Raw genomic sequence first — 19,531 nt, 5'->3', positions numbered from 1 at the left:
ACGTCGACGGAACGGTGTGTAATTCTTTCCTCGTGCTTGCGCCGACAAAACGAGCGGGAATAGACAAACATCCTCTCTCAGTACAGGTTTCCCCAAGGACCAGCAAGAAACGCGCCGCACACGACACGCGTGCGAATAAGGAAAAACGTCATGAAGAAGCTTGCTTTCTCCGCGCGCCACTGATGGGAATGACCTGGTAACTTGACTGTCTACATGCGCCGAATGGAGAAAGGATGAAAATAAAAATAAAAAAGAAAAGTGTATATCGAAGTGAATAGCTATGTTTTAGATTATTTGCAGTTCAAGCACGGGTGCCATTCGATGCTCAGATTTCCTTTGACATTGGATGTAGCTGTAGAATAAACATCCTGATGCATGCCGGTAAGCCGCCAGTATCTTCTCGTCTTTGCGGAGAGGTAGGCGGCCAAGTGCTCCTTTGTCCCGTCGGCGTTATTCTGCGAAAACGGGAACACTGAAAATGACCAGAATGAACAGCAAAGGACAAACAGCGAAAGAAGATGACCCTTTCTACACAAACCATGTATGTACTAAAATCGGCTCTATTTTTTTTTTTTTTTGGTGGGGGAACGGGGGATGGCAGGTTGCGCGTTTAATAGACTGTTTGAATTCGCGTCACTTTTATCGGGAAGACTCGCTAAACATTGTAGTCTAAAGCGTGAAATGCGATTAATGTCAACTATCTTGAGATGCAAGCTATGAATCACCTGAGGCATTTTTTTTTTTAGTCTCGGCAATTTTTTTTTTAACACTTAACACTAGAGCGTTCTAGAAAAGTACACACTCGAGTTATGATTCAGTTATACTGCATATGTACTACCGATTGTCTTTTTTGTATTCAGGAATACCTGTCTAGATCTGTAGAAACCATACGTGCTTTTAGTTGAAACTAAAGTTAGTGGATGCTCTAGAATTCCTAAGGCAGTAATTAAATTATTAGTGGGTTAAAAATAGTATCCCATGATAATTTCTTTGTATTATACATATTGAAGTCTTGATTTTGTTACCGGCACTTTATTGCACCCAACTCGGAAATATTAACAGTAGTCACATAATTTGACTTTTCACACTTTTATTCTGCGTATATTAGACCACAGATAGGCAAATATATAGTAAAACAAATATTTTTCACCCTATTTTCGTTGTTCAAACCTCGTTCTTATTTAAAGTTATGTAGATAATATATTTGGTCGATCGTACGCATTATGGTACTTAACTCATTTCACAGAAGAATAGCTCATTCTAACTTGGCTTAAATACTCGTAGGCAAAGCATTGCGCGTTAATGCAGCAACATCATTGAGGCCGCAGGCACAAAAATGTCGCAGATAGTTTGATGACTGGCGCATTGATTGTGTCGCAGCTACACTACTTAATTTAAGTAGCGCGTAAATGCAGGAATGTAATTATATCAGTCGTGTGTGATATGTTGGAACAGATGCCCGAACCGTGAAAATGTGAACACTATATGTTTCATTGGTGAAATTTGAAACAAAAGTAAACCTGAACAAACAGCTACCTTCAGAAAATCCTAATGTAAGGCTCCAATAAATTGCATTTAATTCTTGAAAACGTTTCTGGGACCCGGACTTTTTTTAACTTAGACTTTACTGATTGATAATATTCGATAAGCTAATTGAGACAAAATAATCTAAATTCTTCAAGTAAAAAAAAGTCATTTATAGGTTTTCATGTTTTCACTGGTATCTGCGAACAGTGCTTTTTAAACAACGCAGTCCGAACGCTTCGCTCTTTCCTATCTAATATTTCTTAATTTTACAGTCGAAATGAGACCGTTTCTAAACCTAAAATAGAGAGGAAGATCCCATAAAATTGTGTAAGACGTGTTATTTATAAATAAAAAATAATAAAAGAACTGTGTGCAAAACTAAACGTCTTCGGTCTACACATGCTATCCTTTCCCGGCATGCTGTTTAATATCTCAAGATTCAAAGTCAAATTTTGAAATTTCGTGCCAAACCAACGACGGGCATCTGGCACGCCCCTGCGGAGGACTGAGGATTGATTTCTACCCCCTGGGGTTCTTTTGCCGTGCAACCGAAAGCTCAGTTACACGGCGGCTTCTCCGCAATAAGCCTCCGTCATATTGCGGGCCCCTCGGTCGGGATTTGAACCCGCCATCTGGGGATCCGTAGGCCGGCGCTCTCGCCTCGGAGCCACCGAGCCGGCTATTTCTACACTCAGGCTAGACGCTGAGAAAACGGCAAATCAAGGTTATAAAGACTTTCATCCAATCCCGATTGACAGAAATAACTAAGACATTAACGCTCTCTAAACGTGAGCAAGGAAAGTCAATGCCGCTTCAAGAATTAAGGAACGTGCAGGCTAGACAAATGACGATGGATGAAAAGCTTGAAAGTGTATCACCAAAAATCAAAGCTACGGAAGGCGACACGCCATTCTGAAAACACTGAGGAAGACCTGAGTGCTGTTGATGCCGCCACGAATGAATTGTCGCGGCAAATATCGAACCTTGCCGCACAACAGGATAGTCTCGAAAACCAGTCTAGCAGGCGAAATCTATTTTTATATGGCATTTCGGACTATGAGAATGCATCATGGTCTGTTTCCGAACAAAAATTAAAACATCTTTGTCGCGACAACCTGGGTTTCGCACTCGAGCCATGCGCTGTTGAGCGCGCCCAGAGACTGGGCGCTTGCAGTCATAAACGTAACAGATATGTCATTGTTAAATTATTGACGTTCAAGACAAAACATGTATTTTGCTTCGAAATCCTAAATTTAAAAAAAAAAAAAAACGCCGTTTTGTGTTGCGAGGATTTCTCTTAAGATGCGCTTCGAGCGCAAGAAACTACTAGATTTTTCCATGGTCGAAACCCTCCCGTACAAACTTAGATTTAATAAACATTCTTTAGGAAAACACACGTGGAACATGTATGACGAAAGTTCTTCATCCGTTGTGGATTGCTATTGCGAGCAATTACAAAGCAGTTCTTTGACACGAGCCGCAGCACTAAACAACCTTAACCTTACGTTTCTTATCGACAAACGTTGAAGCATAAAAAACAAATCGGACGATGTTTCTGGTCTTATCTCGGTCACCACACCCGATGCCGTTATCGGAACCAAATCGTGGCTTGAAGCCTCTGTCCTTGACAGGGAAGTATTTCCTCTGAACTATAACGTTTATCGAGCTGATGGAAAGAATCATCTTGGTGGTGTATTCTTGCTTGTTAAGAAGAAATTACATAGCTTCGCAGTAGCCATTAAATGGTGTGATTTGTGAAACAGTGTGGTGCAAGACTTCGCTTTATAAAGGTGAATATTTGACGGTAGGCGCGTTCTATAGGCCTCCGTCTAGTACGGCGCAGTCTCTTTCGTCCCTGTACGACGCGATGTCCGTTGTTGCACCGGGAAATCTTGTTTTGATTGGGAATTTCAACCTCCCAGATGTATCTTGGGTAAATTATCGACCTGTGACTACTCATTTATAGTGTGTCTATTCAGCGCTTCTAGATATATTAAATGACTTCCATTTGTATCAGTTTGTCACGGAACCCACTAGAGCTGGTGCCAGACGATCATCTGTCTTTGACTTATACTTGTGTAATAGGCCGTCAACTGTCACCTCTGTTTCTGTAATGCAAGGCATAAGCGACCACGAAGCAGTTGTAGCGATAATAAATTGTTCAAATGTAACACGATACAAAAGCCAACCAAAAACGGTTTACATGTTCGGCAGCGCTGACTAAGATGCCCTAAGTTTAGATTTTTTAGACCACCTGAGACTGGGTGGAAGAAACACAACGACGTTTTTGAGACGTCGTCGTGTTTCTTCCACCCAGTGTCAGGTGGTCTAAAAAATGGTAAACTTACACCAGCTCACCTGCGCCCTAACTGTTTTTTCATCTACGTTTAGATCTTAGAATTTTTTTGCCTCGGTTTGAAGTACGAGTGTGTGTACCGATGTAAACGCTTTGTGGAATTTATTTAAAGTTAAGATAAAATGACTGCTTGATGTTTACGCACCAGCTAAAATAGCCAGTGCGAAGCGCAAGTAAAGTAAGCCTTGGATGAATCCGGAAATTAGACGGTCAATGCTTAGAAATAAGCCCATGTTCGCGCGCTATAAGAAAACGAACGATTCATGTACACGTGATCATCTTAACGACCTTCAACGGGAGCTCAAATGAAAAATAAAAAAATGCATGGTATGATTAGTTTTCTTCGTTTTGTCAAAAGATTAAGAACTGTCCTAAGGAGCTCTGGAAATATGTTAAATCTCAAATAAAAGATGTGGCGGGTGTCCCTCCCCCTGTGATTGACGACGCTCCTGTGTCGGACGACAGCCAAAAAAAAAAAAAGCAGTATTCAGTGGGCATTTCAGGTCTGTCTTCTCAACTTCAACACTTACGTCTGTACCTCCCAACGTTGACGTAATTAATCATGCTATGGACAACATTACCTTTGATCATAACGGCATACGTAAATTATTAAGCAATCTGAGAGTGGGATATGCCACCGGACCGGACGGAATACCCAACATTGTTTTAAAATCATGTGCTGAAATCCTCGAGTCATATCTAATGATACCATACACGAAATCGCTGAAAATTGGTTGTCTTCCTGACAACTGGAAAAGCAGAAATGTAGTTTCAATACACAGGCACGGGGCAAAAAATAATGTAAGCAACTATAGGCCCATATCACTAACGAGTGGATGCTGTAATTAATAAAGCACATTGTATATTCAAGTGTTGCACGTAATCTAACGAACCATAACCGCTTTTCTGCGGTTCTGCACGGTTTCCGTCCAGTATTATCATGTAATATACAATTACTCAAATTTTTTTACGACTTTGCTGATTCGTTTCATAAAGGTTCTATAACTGATTGTATATTTTTGGGTGCTTAAAGAAAAGCGTTTGATGTTGCGGACCACTCGCTTCTGCTTCACAAGCTGCTAGTCTAAACATGAATACAAAAGTCCTGCAGTGGATAGCAAATTATCTCGGTGACAGGAGACAACGTGTCGTCATTAACGGAATTTACTCATCATACGTAGCTGTAACCTCGGGTATACCGTAAGGTTCAATCTTAGGCCCACTTTTTTTCTATTTTTTTATAAATGATATTACTAGCGGAATCTCATATCACATCAGGCTGTATGCGGACGATTGTGTTTTGCATAGAGAAATACACGGAGACGCTGATGTAGAAGTTCTAGAGTGATGTAGGTTGCATTTCAAGGTGGCGCGCCAGATGCAAGATGTTTCTTAATATATCCAGATGTATTCATGTTAGATTTACAAGAAAACGTAAAGTAATTATTTCAGTTTTTCTTTTAGGTAACAAGCCTTTGCATCTTGTTACTGAGGCGAAATATCTTGCAGTGCAGTTGTCCAATTGTTTGAAATAAAATAATCATGTCACGGGGTTATGTTCTAAAGCTAACGGCATGTCACATTTCCTCCGTCACCACTTTCGGCAAATTTCTGCTGACCTAAAAGAGATTGTTTATTTGTCTTACGTCCGACCGATTTTAAGACACGCGTGTATTCTGTGGACCCGCATCCGCAAATATGTATTAATCATGTAGAAAGAATTTAAAACCAAGCAGCAAGATCTTTTTCAGATAATTATAACTTCGAGTAAAACCCCTGAAAGTAAAGCACTCACTGTGATGGAAGTCTTTGCAGTTTAGGAGGAAATGTTTACGTTGTAAGTTTGTACACAATTCTTATTATGGCAACACAGGTTTCGATGAGTCAAAGTGTTGTATATCTCCTGCCTACATTTCCCTCACGGTAGCTAATTCTAAAAACAATTCGAGATTTCTGTGTGAGGACTTATGTCCTAAAGTAATTGTTTTTACCCGAAATAATCCACGAATGGAATATGCTCCCGGATGCTTCCGTAAAACTCCCTTCAGTTTCGTCCTTTTTTAACACTATCGTGTTGATGTAAGATGCCTATCATACCTTGTTGTGTAAATTGTTTTTGTTAGCACTGTACTGGGGCTTTTGTCATGTTTTGGTTGGCATCTTCTGTATATTTTACTGTTCTGTGCTATTTCTCATGTTCTATCACCCCCCACTGTACTGCCCACTGGTCGAAGTAGGTAATAAATAAATAAATAAAAACAACAATTGAATTTCAGTGGAGTGGCGTCGCATTCTTCAGTGGAGTGGAGTTGCATGTTGTGCACCTTGCAGATCGATCCGGCAGTCAAACAAATACAGTATTTTGAGCATTTTTTTTAGTTTTGTAGGTTTGAGCTTAGCCAGTATTCAATTCACACCCTTAAAGTTTTTTGTTTAACCCGCTTAGAACAACCTTAACTGTTTAGTCAGAATCTGACGTCTCGTAATCAGCGTTTGCAGTAGAGTCTATAGCACCAAAGACAAAACTGAATGACTCAGAAGAAACAAAAGAACACGTACTGTGACTGCAACTTATATTAGTAGTTCAGGTACTATCGGAGGAAAATGAAATGCGAACAGAGGAGCGCGTGGCTCGCGGTACAGGCTGCGCCGCCTGGAAGTGAGCCTAGGAGCGAGGGTGCGTGGTTTACTCCGATGTGTTCACGCCCTTCGCTCTGCGTTCCCAAAGCTTCGGCAGTGCGCCTCTCAGTGCGCTGAAAGCTATCACCGCTATCTTTGCTCGGCGTGTGCGGCGAGCTTCTTCGCACCGTACGCGCTGAGCCACCAAAGATAGCGATGTTGCTTGCAGCGTACTGAGAGGCGAACTGCCGAAGCTTGGAGAGCGCTGAGTGAGGGGCGTGAACACATCGGAGTAGGCCACGCACCCTCGCCCCTAGGCTCACTTCCAGGCGGCGCAGCCTGTACCGCGAGCCACGCGCTCCTCTGTTCGCATTTCATTTTTCCCCGATGGTACGTTTATTAATGAAGCTGAATCAATTCTTAGGCGAATTAATTCTTAGGCAAAACACGTTTTATGTATCAACATTTCTCGCTCTTTTAATTTATTAAGCATTTTTTTACATTAAAAAAACAAGGGCGAGGCCAGTACACATAAACGATCATAAAAATTGTAATTTCAGGCGATCAGTAAAAGTCTAATTAGTATAACGCCTCTTATTCTCCTTGTGTATGCAGAATCGGCTGCCACAGAAGGAAGACACGTCATCGGACCTTTCAATGACATCGGCCGTGACTGGAGTCCTGATCCTTCTGACACCTAACATACTCGTCTGGGTGGTGTACTTTGTTTGCGGTTTGGGATCTTCCACCGAAGAATTCTACCGGCTTGGCTTCCTTCGGTTTACGTACAACGCCTGGACTGCTCCGGGCGGCTTCACCTATGACTTGTGGATGTGGATTCTACTGTTAGCCGTGTACGCCGCTGCCGGACTGCTTTTCTTACCGGGAGACGTCTTCCATGGACCGACCACGAACAGCGGACACACGCCGGCGTACCGACACACGGCAGTTCCCTACTACATTCTGAGCATGGGAATTGCGGGATATCTGTTGCTCGTCCGAGACATTCCTTGCTGGCCCATCTACCGCATGTTTCCCGGCATCGCCGTGGGAATCACAATTTTCGGGCTTCTGGTTTGTGCGCTGCTCTACGTCAAGGGCACGCTGTGGCCCTCCCCTGGCGAGTCGGGATCTTCGGGAAGCCGCGTGTTCGATTTTTACTGGGGCTTAGAGCTCTACCCTAGGATTGGGAAGCACCTGGACATCAAGCAGTGGTCCATCTGCCGCGTGGCGTTGGCAGTGTGGCAGTTCTTTGTACTTGTCAGCTGGAAGGCGCAAGTGGAGCACAGCGGGTGGAACTGGTTAATGGCCGCGTCTGCCATTTTACAATCGTCCTATATATTAAAGTGCATCTTGGCTGAAGACTGGTACATCAACGGCTTCGAATTCGCCAGGGACAGAGCAGGTATGAAGACATACTTGTTCTTAATTATTTTCGGCTTGATTCCACTATAATTAGTGGAACACTATAATTGCAGTAAAGTACAATATAGCGAAACACTATAATTACTGACAGCTTAAGAGACGCCAAAAACTGGCAAGTCCTCAGTGTCTCATAATTCCTCTGCAGCGAATAAGATTGCGGAAATACCCGATGAGGGTCACCCGGAATCAATTATAATCTCGCTACCTTATTACCGCAACCTCGTTATTTTTTCAAAACTGTAACGGGTAACATACTTGCTTTACTTATTTCAAGGGTGACGTAGTTACGTTACTCGTTACACCTTCTTTCAAAACCTGAAAAAGTGCACTTACACTTATCTTTCCTGTTTCTATACTTCGTTACACCGTAAGTTCAGACGCTTTTGAGGCTACGAGCTAATGAGACCAATCAGAGAGGGCCAAAAGGGGCGTCCTCACGCTGTACGAAATGTTTATGTACGTATTCTATCATCGCTAAACCAATCATAAACAAACAAAAAAAAACCGGTACCAGAGACCTGCGATCCTGATGTTGTTTGTTTGGGGTCATTATCTCCAAGTGTGGGCTGCGTCTGGACTTAAGCTGAAAGGAAGTATAGGCTCCAAGTCATTAATTATTGCACTCATTCCAGATACCTTCAAAATGTTGCGTAATTTCCCAACGCAAAACATCCAACTTTATACAAAAAACCAACGCCCAGGCCCTTTGACGCAATGTCGATAAACATTGTGGAAACTAAAATCAGCAAAAACGCTGTTACCATCACTTTATAACTAAAAAGTAACGCAGAAGTAACGTGCGTTGCTTTGAATTGGTAACGGCAAGGTGTTCATTTTATTTTGAGGTAACGCGTTACTTTATTCTTAAAGTAACCAGCAACGTATTTTGTCGTCGTTGTTGTTGTTGTTGTTTTGGTGACGCCTACAACACTGCCCATATCCATATTTTCCGCCGGCGATGAGTTCGTTTCGTCACACCGCTACAAAATCCGCTCGTCGTCGGCAGGAATCTGCCTGCGAACATGCAAGTGAAACGCGCTATTATGCTGTAACTTATTTTGGGATTCACTTACTCGATTATATCAATACGCGGGGTATTTATTGGCTCTGTACCCAAAGTCAATTAGGAACACCTTGTCTTGGAGAAGCCCTGCAACATCAGCTATCAGTACTTAAAAGGAAAAGCTTAGTAAAATTTTAAAAATACGCCAGCTACACTCGTTTTCACCTTAAGAACCGTAGTAAATATGGTACGGCTTCTCGCATACCATTACTAATTTCCCCCTTTATGTAGAGAATTAATATACATGTAGGTGTGTTCTAGATTACATATATGTTACCTTATCAAGAAGTAGACGTTTAAACACTAAAAATACATCCCGTCTTCCCCCGACAATCAAATCTTGTATGATCTACTTCGCGCGCCGTGTGAACAATACACAAAACTTCCTTTTTCTCGAAATGAAAACGAGCATACTTCAAAAACTCTCTGTAGCATTAAACCATTAGTCAAATAAAAAAAATAAAAAAAATGTCTCAAACGAGAATGAATCTGTGTTTCCCACTGCGGACCACGAGATGGCAAAATTCAAGTTATAAGAAAGTCTAGCAGCTAATATCTGAATCTAAAAGATATGTAACGTCGCTAAATTTCGTAAAAATTAAAGGTGCTTTGAGGAGGCGTCTGAGATCGCTTAAATATTACGATAACTCTCTTGCGGACACTAAGCGTCCTAGAAATCCATAAATCATAACGATGCGCCGCCAATCTTTCTTTAAACAAAGCAATGAACGATCGAAATCGTCTTCGGCGACGGGAAAAGCATTCAGCGGGCAGCCAGGACGGCATATGACTAAATAAAACACGTGATTTCCTTGAGATTACAAACTTTGTTATTACAAAATGTGTAGGCTTTTTGTAGATGATAGAAGCAAGTACGAGTAGTCGAAAACTGTTATTTTTTTCGCTGAGAGCAAACTCAAACTGCAATAGTCTTTTAAAACACTGCAAATTATCTTACTTTTTTTCTTTTTTTAGCGTCTTCCACGGGAGTGATGTGCCCGGTCGTCAGCTATAGAGCGCTCGAGCGCGGGCTCACTGGGTTCAATGGTAGTCCGAGTTGAATGCGCTACGAGTCGCGCGCATTCGAGATATCACTCCACGGTTTAACCGGTCAGAGGCGCCAGGGTTTTTCGCTTGCTCTTGGTTGACAGTGCAAGGTCCTTGTTTTGGAACACAATCGGCGGAGGTGAAATCGTTGTTTTGTGATCTTTGATTGCTTTTTAAGTTAGAGTCGGCAGCGTATTGTTATTATTTAGGGATTTATAGGGTGCTGAGAGCCAGCAGGAGTGAGGTATCGCCCTATCAAGGCGATCTAAGAAACCTGCTTAGGGCACCTTTAACGTCTAAGTAAAGGACCTTTTTTTTTTGTTTTTTTTCTTTTTTTTTAGGTAATATTATAATTAACGAGGAACATCGGGTATTGTGATCATTTTAATCACTTACCTTATACCTAATCAGTTGTATGTTAATACGACCTCCTCAAGTGCTCTCCTGAAAGGAAGAGCTTCCGGCCGCGGTGGAGTTGCATCTATTATAACTTCTGTAATTCGAGTAAATTTTTATAAAAATGTAATTTTTCAGCCCAATTCATTGATCTACACAAAGTTAATTCAGTTTTGCAGCCATGTATCGAAAAGCTATTGATAGCTAAAAAAAAAGAAACGTAACGCGGGAGAGATAGGGCGGCTTAAATAGAATTACACTATCTTGATCATCCTGAGAAAAAGCGAGGGGCACGAAATGTGTTGTGAATGATCTGGGCACACGCTACGCGTGTGTCACATCAGGTGACGTAATGAGATCACATGACTGTGACGCCAGACGTTCGTTGTTATGATGTCGCGTGCCATGACAAAGGCGAGCGACATCTTGACGTCTCACGACCTCATGGTAACTATATTATATCACAATGACGTCATCACATAGTGTGGCATCATGACGTGACGTCATAAAACGTCATAATGACATCGCCTAGAGTCATGTTGACACGGTGACGTCACAACATCGTTAAAATGACTTTATCCTGACATCACGATGATGTGTTGCGTCATGATGACGTCATAACCTTACGGTGACGTCCTAATGATATTATTGCATCACGGCGACGTCCGGATGGCGTGATGACTACATTGTTATGTTACGTGACGTCACAGTCCGTGACGATCCTTCGTGACAGTTCTTTGTGACCGTTCTTCGTAGCGGTTCTTCGTCACGGTACTTCATGAAATTCGGCTGATAATACATATATTGTGTTAAAATTCTGGCGTAGCTTAGTGTGCATTGTTTGTAATAGGGCATCAGCAGAAACCATAAGAACGTTGTTAGCCCAAACAGCTTTTCCTAAACTTTATACTGTCTGCATCATAACCTAAAGCCTGAGAGAAAGATAAAAAATAGGTCAAAACGACACAAACTTTAATTTGAGACTTGCGTGATCTTGTGCGGTATTCTTTTTCCCCTTGCATCAGGGTTTAGATTATAATGTTTCCTAATCATCTCGATACTGCATAGTTTCGCGTTTTAAAATAATCTGCTTGACTTCATATCAGCATATGGGGATAGTTAGTACTTGTTATATGCGCACAACGTATTTGTGAGTAAGCGCTAAGTCCCTTAAATAAGCGATAAAACAACGAATCAATTGCACCGGAAAGATTCATAAATTTCCTTTGATACTGACCTCTTGAAGCTTTATGAGCTTCATTTCAATAAAGCAACCCACATATATTGATAAACTGTTTTGATTACAAAGGCAGTAGGTGGGGAAATGCAAAGTTTACACGTGGGGGCTCTCCGATCTACACCGGAACAAGAAGAGTAAAGTGTTGAACCACAACAAAACCCCCAAAGAGTAATTTCGCAAATTTACGAAAAGAATAATTTCTCGTTGGTTGCACTACGGTGCGATTGGAAGCAACCTGCAAGGCCTGCAGGCGCTAATCTCAAACCAGAATTCCGCAAAAGTTTCTTTTTTCTTCTTTTTTTTTGTAGTTAGACGTTATTTTTAAGTTATATCCTCAGTTCGTCTCGAAGTCTGAATTGATTCCCAGAATCTTAGTTGAGTTTTAGTTGTATCATCTCGAAAACTCGATTGGGTGCGATCCCCCTCTTCAGTAGGAAGACCGAAGTTTACACGCCCCTTGTACGAGACAATTCAAAATTGAACAAATCGCTCTATCTCGAAGGCTTTACGGTACGATAGACTGAATTTCCTGCAAGAAACTGACATTCAAGTGCGTGACCTTTGCCATTTTGAGCATGCTTGCGCACAGTCAAGCGAAGTAAGTTAAGCAGTTTACCATTTTTTAAGGTAGTGTTGGTTCAGTGCCTCGGCGAAGATCGCGTTACTGGAGAAAACAATTACCTAAAATATTTGGCTTAGTTCTGCAAATTGTCTATAATTCTTGTATATTCGGCTGCCCCGGAGAAGTGCATTCTGATACTGTCGTTCTGCTCATTGCTGCAGAGTAAATTTGACAAAGTAATTGCCTGTCTGGACGTGGTCGCATAAAAATATTTGCTTTAAGAATCCTCGATTCTTTATTACAATCCGAGCCTTATTTTCTACACACAGTTAAGGCATAAAGAGAACCAAAAAGCAAAAACAAGAACTTACACATTTTTTCCTGAAATTAAAATATTCTAAATACAGCAATCTGAGCGTCTAAAAACGTGCTTATTTGAGAAAGCCACTTACAGGCTTACCAGATTTATATTCCCTTTTAAACAGGGTTGATGCGACGACTAGTAAAAGCGTCTTTGTGTCCCGTTCAGGATACTAATAGCGCGACATACACGCATGACTTTTACAACGATAGCTCTTATGGGCTCTTCCCATTACTGGAAATTACGTCCGCGTTTGATGTTGATGTTGTAGTTGGCGTAGTAGGGTGTAGGATGTCCGTCGTCAATGTTGCCATTTCCTTAGAAAACGATACCCTCCTGCATGCCCTATTCGAACCTGGATCCACAAAGTGCGGATCGGAGGTGTAACGAAAGAACTACGCCATATCTTTTTCCATACATTTATGGAGCGTATTTGGGTTTAGACGATGATCAATTCCGTTTCAATTTATGTAAGCAATCCATTATGGTGAATAATGTGGCGAAGTTGAATACAAGGAACGTTCCACACGGGTCACAAGAAATCAGCACTCATCTCAAAAAAGTTTACAAGGAGGTATCACATAAACTTTCCCTTGGCTTTACCTATTCAAAGAGTTACATCACAGCCTATATAATATCAGACGCGTGACTATTTTTACTGTAATCTTCAACTCATCTTTCATTACGGGTGGCCAATATGCCTTGACCTACCTTAATTGCAATATTTCTAACATTCACAAAGGCTGACTTTGCAGCACCTGCATATCTGTTTATTTTGCGCATTTTCCAGAGATTTTTAAGACCTAGTACTACTAAAATTTATTGAATTGTGCGAAGGTGGTTAGCGAAATGCAAGTAGCGAAAGTTTGCCTTTTACACTTCAAGATATCTTTTGCATATACTCGTGAGACAACCCAAATGAACACACCGTCAACACAAGGAACGAAGGCTAGGGAGAACGTGGCGGTTAAAAGGTAAAGTCTAGAGTCCAGCCGCTTATTAACGGGCGTTTTACGAGAAGAAAATATTTAAAAGAACGTTTTACATCTAGGTGGTACCGACATCGTTTTAACTCGTTTTGACACATCAGTTATGCAGGTCAGAAGAGGGAAGTAGGGTACACGCGAAACACTGAATGTGGGAACAATGCAGTGAGCACTTGAGTTTCTAACTTCTCTTTCGAGCACGGAGCCCAAACGTCACGGTCGAGTCTTGCTATTAGAAAATCTAATGAGTCCGAAAAGTATTAATATAATCCTCGTAATTTCGTTTTAACGTTTGTAGTTGTTGCATCTTCAGCTATTGGTACCATATGTTCTTTTTTTCTTTTCAAAAAGAATTGTTGCAGAATTCGTAAAAGAGATGCTGTTCGTGTGTAACAAATTTCCGTCTGGTAAATGCCTCTCTTACGAATGTAAGCCCTAGACCGAGTCCTCCGTCGTCCATTCGTCAAAATAATTTGCATCTTCTCATTGACTGCTATGGCGACCCCCAGATGAAAAGCTATGCAACAGCGTTAGCAACCCGCTTTATATTTAGGGCTTTTGCAGTATCTAATGCCCAGTGCACGGGCCCCCCTGCAAAAAAAACAAGAAATGAGCAATTTTGAATGAGAAAATACCGTTGTAACACTGTTAATGCCAAGAGTAGCTAGCGCCGGGAGACAATCTCTCATCCACTACTGAACAACAAAAAGTAACGACAGCGTAAGTAGCAAAAAGGTCAGATATCTAGTTTGTCCCGAACGCTTTTGTTCAAGTACCCTATCGTGCGTTAACGCGACGCAATTGACCGCTGAATTCGCCATGGCGTGTCGCAAGCTATTGGACTATACCTTGAAATAACATACGCCTCCTCCCCTTTTTCTTTCTTTTCCAGGACACTACCTCGTGTTCGGTTCCATGAGCTTCCAAGGAATCTACTACTCCGTGACAAGCATGTACCTTGTCGAACACTGTCCCGAAAACAGCGCTCTTCTCGGTCTCAGCGTGATTGTGCTAGGTTTCGCAATGACCGCTCTCAACTACTGGGCAGACCGTCAGAAGACCGTGGCCAGGGAATCGGACGGAAAATGCATTATATGGGGCTCCCCTGCCAAGATCCTCCGGGCCAAGTACCTGGACGAACACGGCAAGGAAAAGACGAGTCTTCTGCTGGCTTCTGGTTTCTGGTCCATCAGCCGTCACATGAACTACCTCTTCGACGTGCTCGGCGCCTTCTGCTGGGCACTACCGGCTGGAACAGGAAGCGTGATACCTTACCTGTTGCCGCTCTTCGTGACCGGCTTTATGTTGCACCGAAGCTGGAGAGACGAGGATAAGTGCTCGAAGAAGTATAAGGAGTACTGGACCGAATACTGCTCTATCGTAAAATATCAACTGATACCTTTCGTGTTTTAAGGGTCGCCTTTATATTAGAAAATCGCCAAGCACAAAACGACGGTGAAGCCGAACTCAGAAGTGCAGTTTGGGGCGGATATGAGACTGCAGGGTGGCAAACAATGAATATGTGTTTTGTCGGCTTGCGTTCAGTGTGTTTATGGTGTGTCTACATAACGGCGCTGACGGTGCTCATATTTTGATCGGAAATAGAACGCCTTAGTGATTTTATTTGGTGACGAAGAAACCTGAAATCATGCATAATTTTGCTTGCATTTCTTTACAACTTTAACGATTTTCATTACTTAATGAAAGGTGCCTTGTTTTTCTTTTTTTACAATAATTGAAGACGGATAAATTCACTGCGTTTATCTTAACTAGTGTAGTTCTCAGTAAGTATAATCTTTTTTTAATAAATGAAAAATAATCGACTTGTGTTACTACGCTTAAAGAGGAAATCCGCCACTTTTTCAAGCTATCCAATCCAAATGTATCATCTTAATGCGGATGTCCTCCTGATTCTGAAATTCTATCTTTTTCCCCCAGCTTCAGTCTAGTTAATTAGGAAAGTTGTATTTTGTTCGCTACAAAAAACAAATCATCGTTCTCCCTAGTTTTTCTCCCGGTTTTTCCAGCCATTCAATTGTGACGTCACCGGTGGGAAGCGAGGCGCGCCACCTGCAATCGGCTACGCTTGAGTCCACCTTTTTCATGTCTAACTGCGCAAAAACGGGAACGCTCGTGCTATCCGACGTTGATAATGATCTCTATTTGTCCAGAGTATAACATTCTCATACTTTGTGAAATAGAGATCATTATCAACTTCAGACAGCGCAAACGTCCCTGTTTTCGCGCAGTTAGAAGCGATAAATCAGACGAAACCTATGTGCTGAAATAGGAAAATAAATAAAAAAAAAAGCTAACGCAATTGCTATTTGGAGAAAATTGTTTTTTACCTGGGTACGCTCGAGCCGCGGCTCTCTAGTTTCATAAAATCGCTGGCATAAATTCGTTCCCCTTCTACCAGAAGCACGCAATTACGCTGGCAAAGCGACGTCGACAGTTTACGCAAATAATTTCTTGGAACATTATCCAAGAACAGCGAATAATGCTCGGAATGTGGGTACAGCTGCCCCACACACTCGTCTTACCTGAAAGAACATGCAATTTGTTTTAGATTTCTTTGGAAAAGTACTTTTTGAGCCTCCAGTACGTTTAGCTAATTCTGTTGTAGTAATATGCTCCTTGTTGCTTTGGTAATTTAGCGAAACTTCCACGAGACATTCAAGAAGGTCGCTTCTGGTCGGTGCCATTTTCAGTGTTCGTGCGTGTGGCGCGTACACTGCTCGCCTTCCGTAGGGACAAACATGCGAGTGCTGGGCTGTGACCTAACAAGTGTAGACCGTCAATCTCGCAAACATTGAAATGTATAGATCGGAATAAACCGAATTCGTGTTGACCAGGCGACAGATTACTGTTAATGAAGATTGTGTTAAAATGAAAATTAAAAGAGCTCCGGAACTACCATGCGAAGTATCATGGCGCAAAGAAAGGCGTATGAAATACGCAATACATTATTAATCTTCAAAGAAATAATATTTTGATGAAGATACAATAGTGCGTAAGGTTCAAAGTTACATCATTTAATGCTCAATTAGAAATATGCAAAAAAAAGGTATCCGAAGTAAAATCGGTACCCATATTTTTTGTTCGTTGTCCAAGGCTTTGTCCGTTATATATTTAACGTATGCATACCAGCTCAGATCGGATGCTAATATTGATACCAACATACTAATATTCAGTGACCTTGCGCAAGTCTACACCATTAACAGTGTATGGAAACTCGAGAATATTCTCATTTCTCCACGTTAAGCACGCAGTATCGGTTTTGTCTAAATTTAGAGTCATTTGCCAGTTATCGCACCAATCGGTTATCTTATTTAGTGATTCGTTTAGTAGAATTTGGTCAGTTTGGCTTGTTATCTCGCAATAGATAATACAGTCGTCAGCAAAAAAAATTTATTTTTGAATTGATACCATTAGCAATGTCATTTATATTGCGAAGAAACAGGAGTGGTGCCAAAACAGTTCCTTGCGGCACCCCAGACAATACCTCGACTGGTGGAGAGACGCGTCCTACATAACATATAAACTGAAAGTTAGTTTTTAGGTTATCTTCATCCAAGATACTATAGGACCCCAACCCATGATCTGTGTAAGTTTTTAAGTAAGTTTGACGCGTGAAACACGTTCAGACGATTTTGATAGGTCTAAAACTTTACATCTCTCTGGTTTTTATTATTTATATTCATCGCGATTCATGGATATTCTTGACAAATTGCATAACAGTTGATAGTCCACTCCTAAAGCCGTGCTGGTGCGCGCATAAAATATTGTGTTTATCAATAAATACCGCCATAAATTTAAGGATGATGTGTTCGATGAGTTTATAGCACGTGCATGTGAGAGGTATGGGTGTATAGTTCGAGGCTAATGAGTATTTGGCATCAAACAAAGTTTGGAATTACATTCTCAAACTATAGTTTGAGAATGTGGTTCCAAACTTTCTAGCGGGAGTCTTGCGAGAATTCGCGAAGGGTCTTTTGTTTCGCTTCTTTGATATTTAATTTAAGCACTCTCGATTGTTACGAAAGCTTAGTTTTGTACTCTGTTTTTCTATAGTCTGTAATGGGATACTTTTTAGATGACTTTCTAAGGCGTTTAATATGACGTTTCAGGTGGATAATCTCACTGGTTATCCATGGGTTATATTTTCTTCAGGGTAATTCAATGATTTATTATTGCTTTCAACCTGCACAATAGATTTTTTATGCTACAGGAATCACCATCATACATTTCGCGAAAGTCAAAGAATTCATTCGCAAGGTAAGTTAGGACAGATGCATAGTTAGAATTGTTAAAATTAAGGACATAGATACTACAACCATGGGATGGCACAGAGGCGCGTGCAGGTATTGCACAAACAATTGCTGTATGATCGGATATGCCATCCACCACATCTACATATGTTTGGGCTTTGGGAAAATTTTCACTAAGGAATACCAAGTCTAGTAGACTACGAGACGACCCCTGCACGCGGGTGGACTCCCTGGCCATTTGTGGAAGGTTAAATGTAAACATAATGCCAGGAAAACTATCTGAAGTAGACGTGCCCTGGCGCAGTAAATTTCTGTTTTTCTCTGGTGCATCAAAATCTCCCACCATGCATGATGATTCTTTCACCCTTGATATGTTGGTGCATGTAGTCGAACAAGCTATACAGATATTTTAGATTCGAGTTGGGAGGCCGGTAAACCACACCAATAAAGACAGAATAATTTGCCAGGTACACTTTACACCAAAAAGACGCAACTTGTTTTACGTCAGGCAAAAGTATAAAAGAGATACCTTGCTTTAAGAGAATTGCTACACCGCCACACCTGGATGTTCGGTCTTTCGTTAACATAAAATAGTTTGGAGGGACAATTACGCCATCGAGAATTTGAGGATTTAACCATGTCTCAGTTATTTTAGCTACGTGAGGTTCATATTACATGATATTAGATTCTAATGCCTAGCACTACCTTATTAAAAATTTTAATTAAAGTACTTGAATACATGCATAATAACCTTAAAGGATCCCTAAAAAATATTTTCAACAATCTGGTTGAAACACGCAAAAACAAAAATTAGAGCAACATTGGTGGCCAGAGATTTATTTGAAATTCTTGGCGCAAAGTTCATGACGTCGTGGAATGGCTATTTGCTTAACGAGAGTGTCATTTGGTCTTTCGCCCTCAACCTGCAAGCAAAGCCTATTCACCTTCATTCACGCGCTTGAAATGCAGAGAGAGAAAATAAGTGTAAACGAGGTGACTACAGAATAAATCGCGTCTCGCCCTGTCAATATTGCTCCTAAAATATTTTTAGCGTAAAATTAATTTCTTGACACGAGTGTCCCAACCCCACAGGTAAAAAAAATTATTTGGGGAGCTTTTTGATGTTTCGTTTTTACGACACATAGCCAGTCATATAAGGAATGATTTTAAATACAGTCCCTGGAATACCAATTAAAATAGCAAGCTTCCGTAACATATTTAAAGTGCACGGTCAGTATGTTTCACAATTTTTTATCATCGGGAGGGGGCCGCCACTTCGGTACATAAAAAAAGGATACATTCGTGATTGAAAGAGATGGGCGTGACACGATTTTGAAAAACAAGATCTGCGTGCACTTTCAGTTTTAGCTCAGGTCATATTTTTGAGGAGGGAAGAGAGATAACTTAAGAAATCTACTTGGTACTAAAAGGCAGAATACAGAGAACAATACAACCAGTCAAAATATAGCACAAAGCACACGAACAAAAATCAAGCAACCCGAAAAGAATACCTTTAAAACTCAAAACATGCATATTAAAGTACAGAAAAATATTTAAAAAAGCATTAGAAGATTTGCAAGCAATAAAAGAAACAGCATTTACAATATGAACTCAGATGAAGATTACTTCAGCGTGCTGTAAATATGCGCGTATGTCTTTTGTAGCAAAAAGCTTAAGT

General features: G+C 41.1%; 1 protein-coding gene across 2 annotated transcripts in view; it reads left to right on the top strand.

The window, feature by feature from the left end:
• LOC115321748 (7-dehydrocholesterol reductase) overlaps positions 1-15,405 on the top strand; it is a 105,508-nt gene extending 90,103 nt beyond the window's left edge. Inside the window, exons 1-3 of one of the 2 annotated variants that reach the window (XM_029982019.4) lie at positions 398-541; positions 7,118-7,907; positions 14,475-15,405. In XM_029982019.4, the coding sequence (XP_029837879.1) occupies positions 479-541; positions 7,118-7,907; positions 14,475-14,995 (1,374 nt within the window). In that variant the 5' untranslated portion in view covers positions 398-478 and the 3' untranslated portion in view covers positions 14,996-15,405. Of the gene's footprint in view, positions 1-397; positions 542-7,117; positions 7,908-14,474 lie in introns of those variants that run through there. The other variant, XM_040498550.2, reaches the window with a different exon arrangement.
• Positions 15,406-19,531: the final 4,126 nt, after the last annotated feature.

This window comes from Ixodes scapularis, unplaced genomic scaffold, assembly GCF_016920785.2.
Source record: "Ixodes scapularis isolate PalLabHiFi unplaced genomic scaffold, ASM1692078v2 PGA_scaffold2__306_contigs__length_199485367, whole genome shotgun sequence".
NCBI lineage: Eukaryota > Metazoa > Arthropoda > Arachnida > Ixodida > Ixodidae > Ixodes > Ixodes scapularis.
The sequence above is the reverse complement of the archived record's forward strand: the minus strand, read 5'-3'. Positions and strand labels throughout refer to the sequence as shown.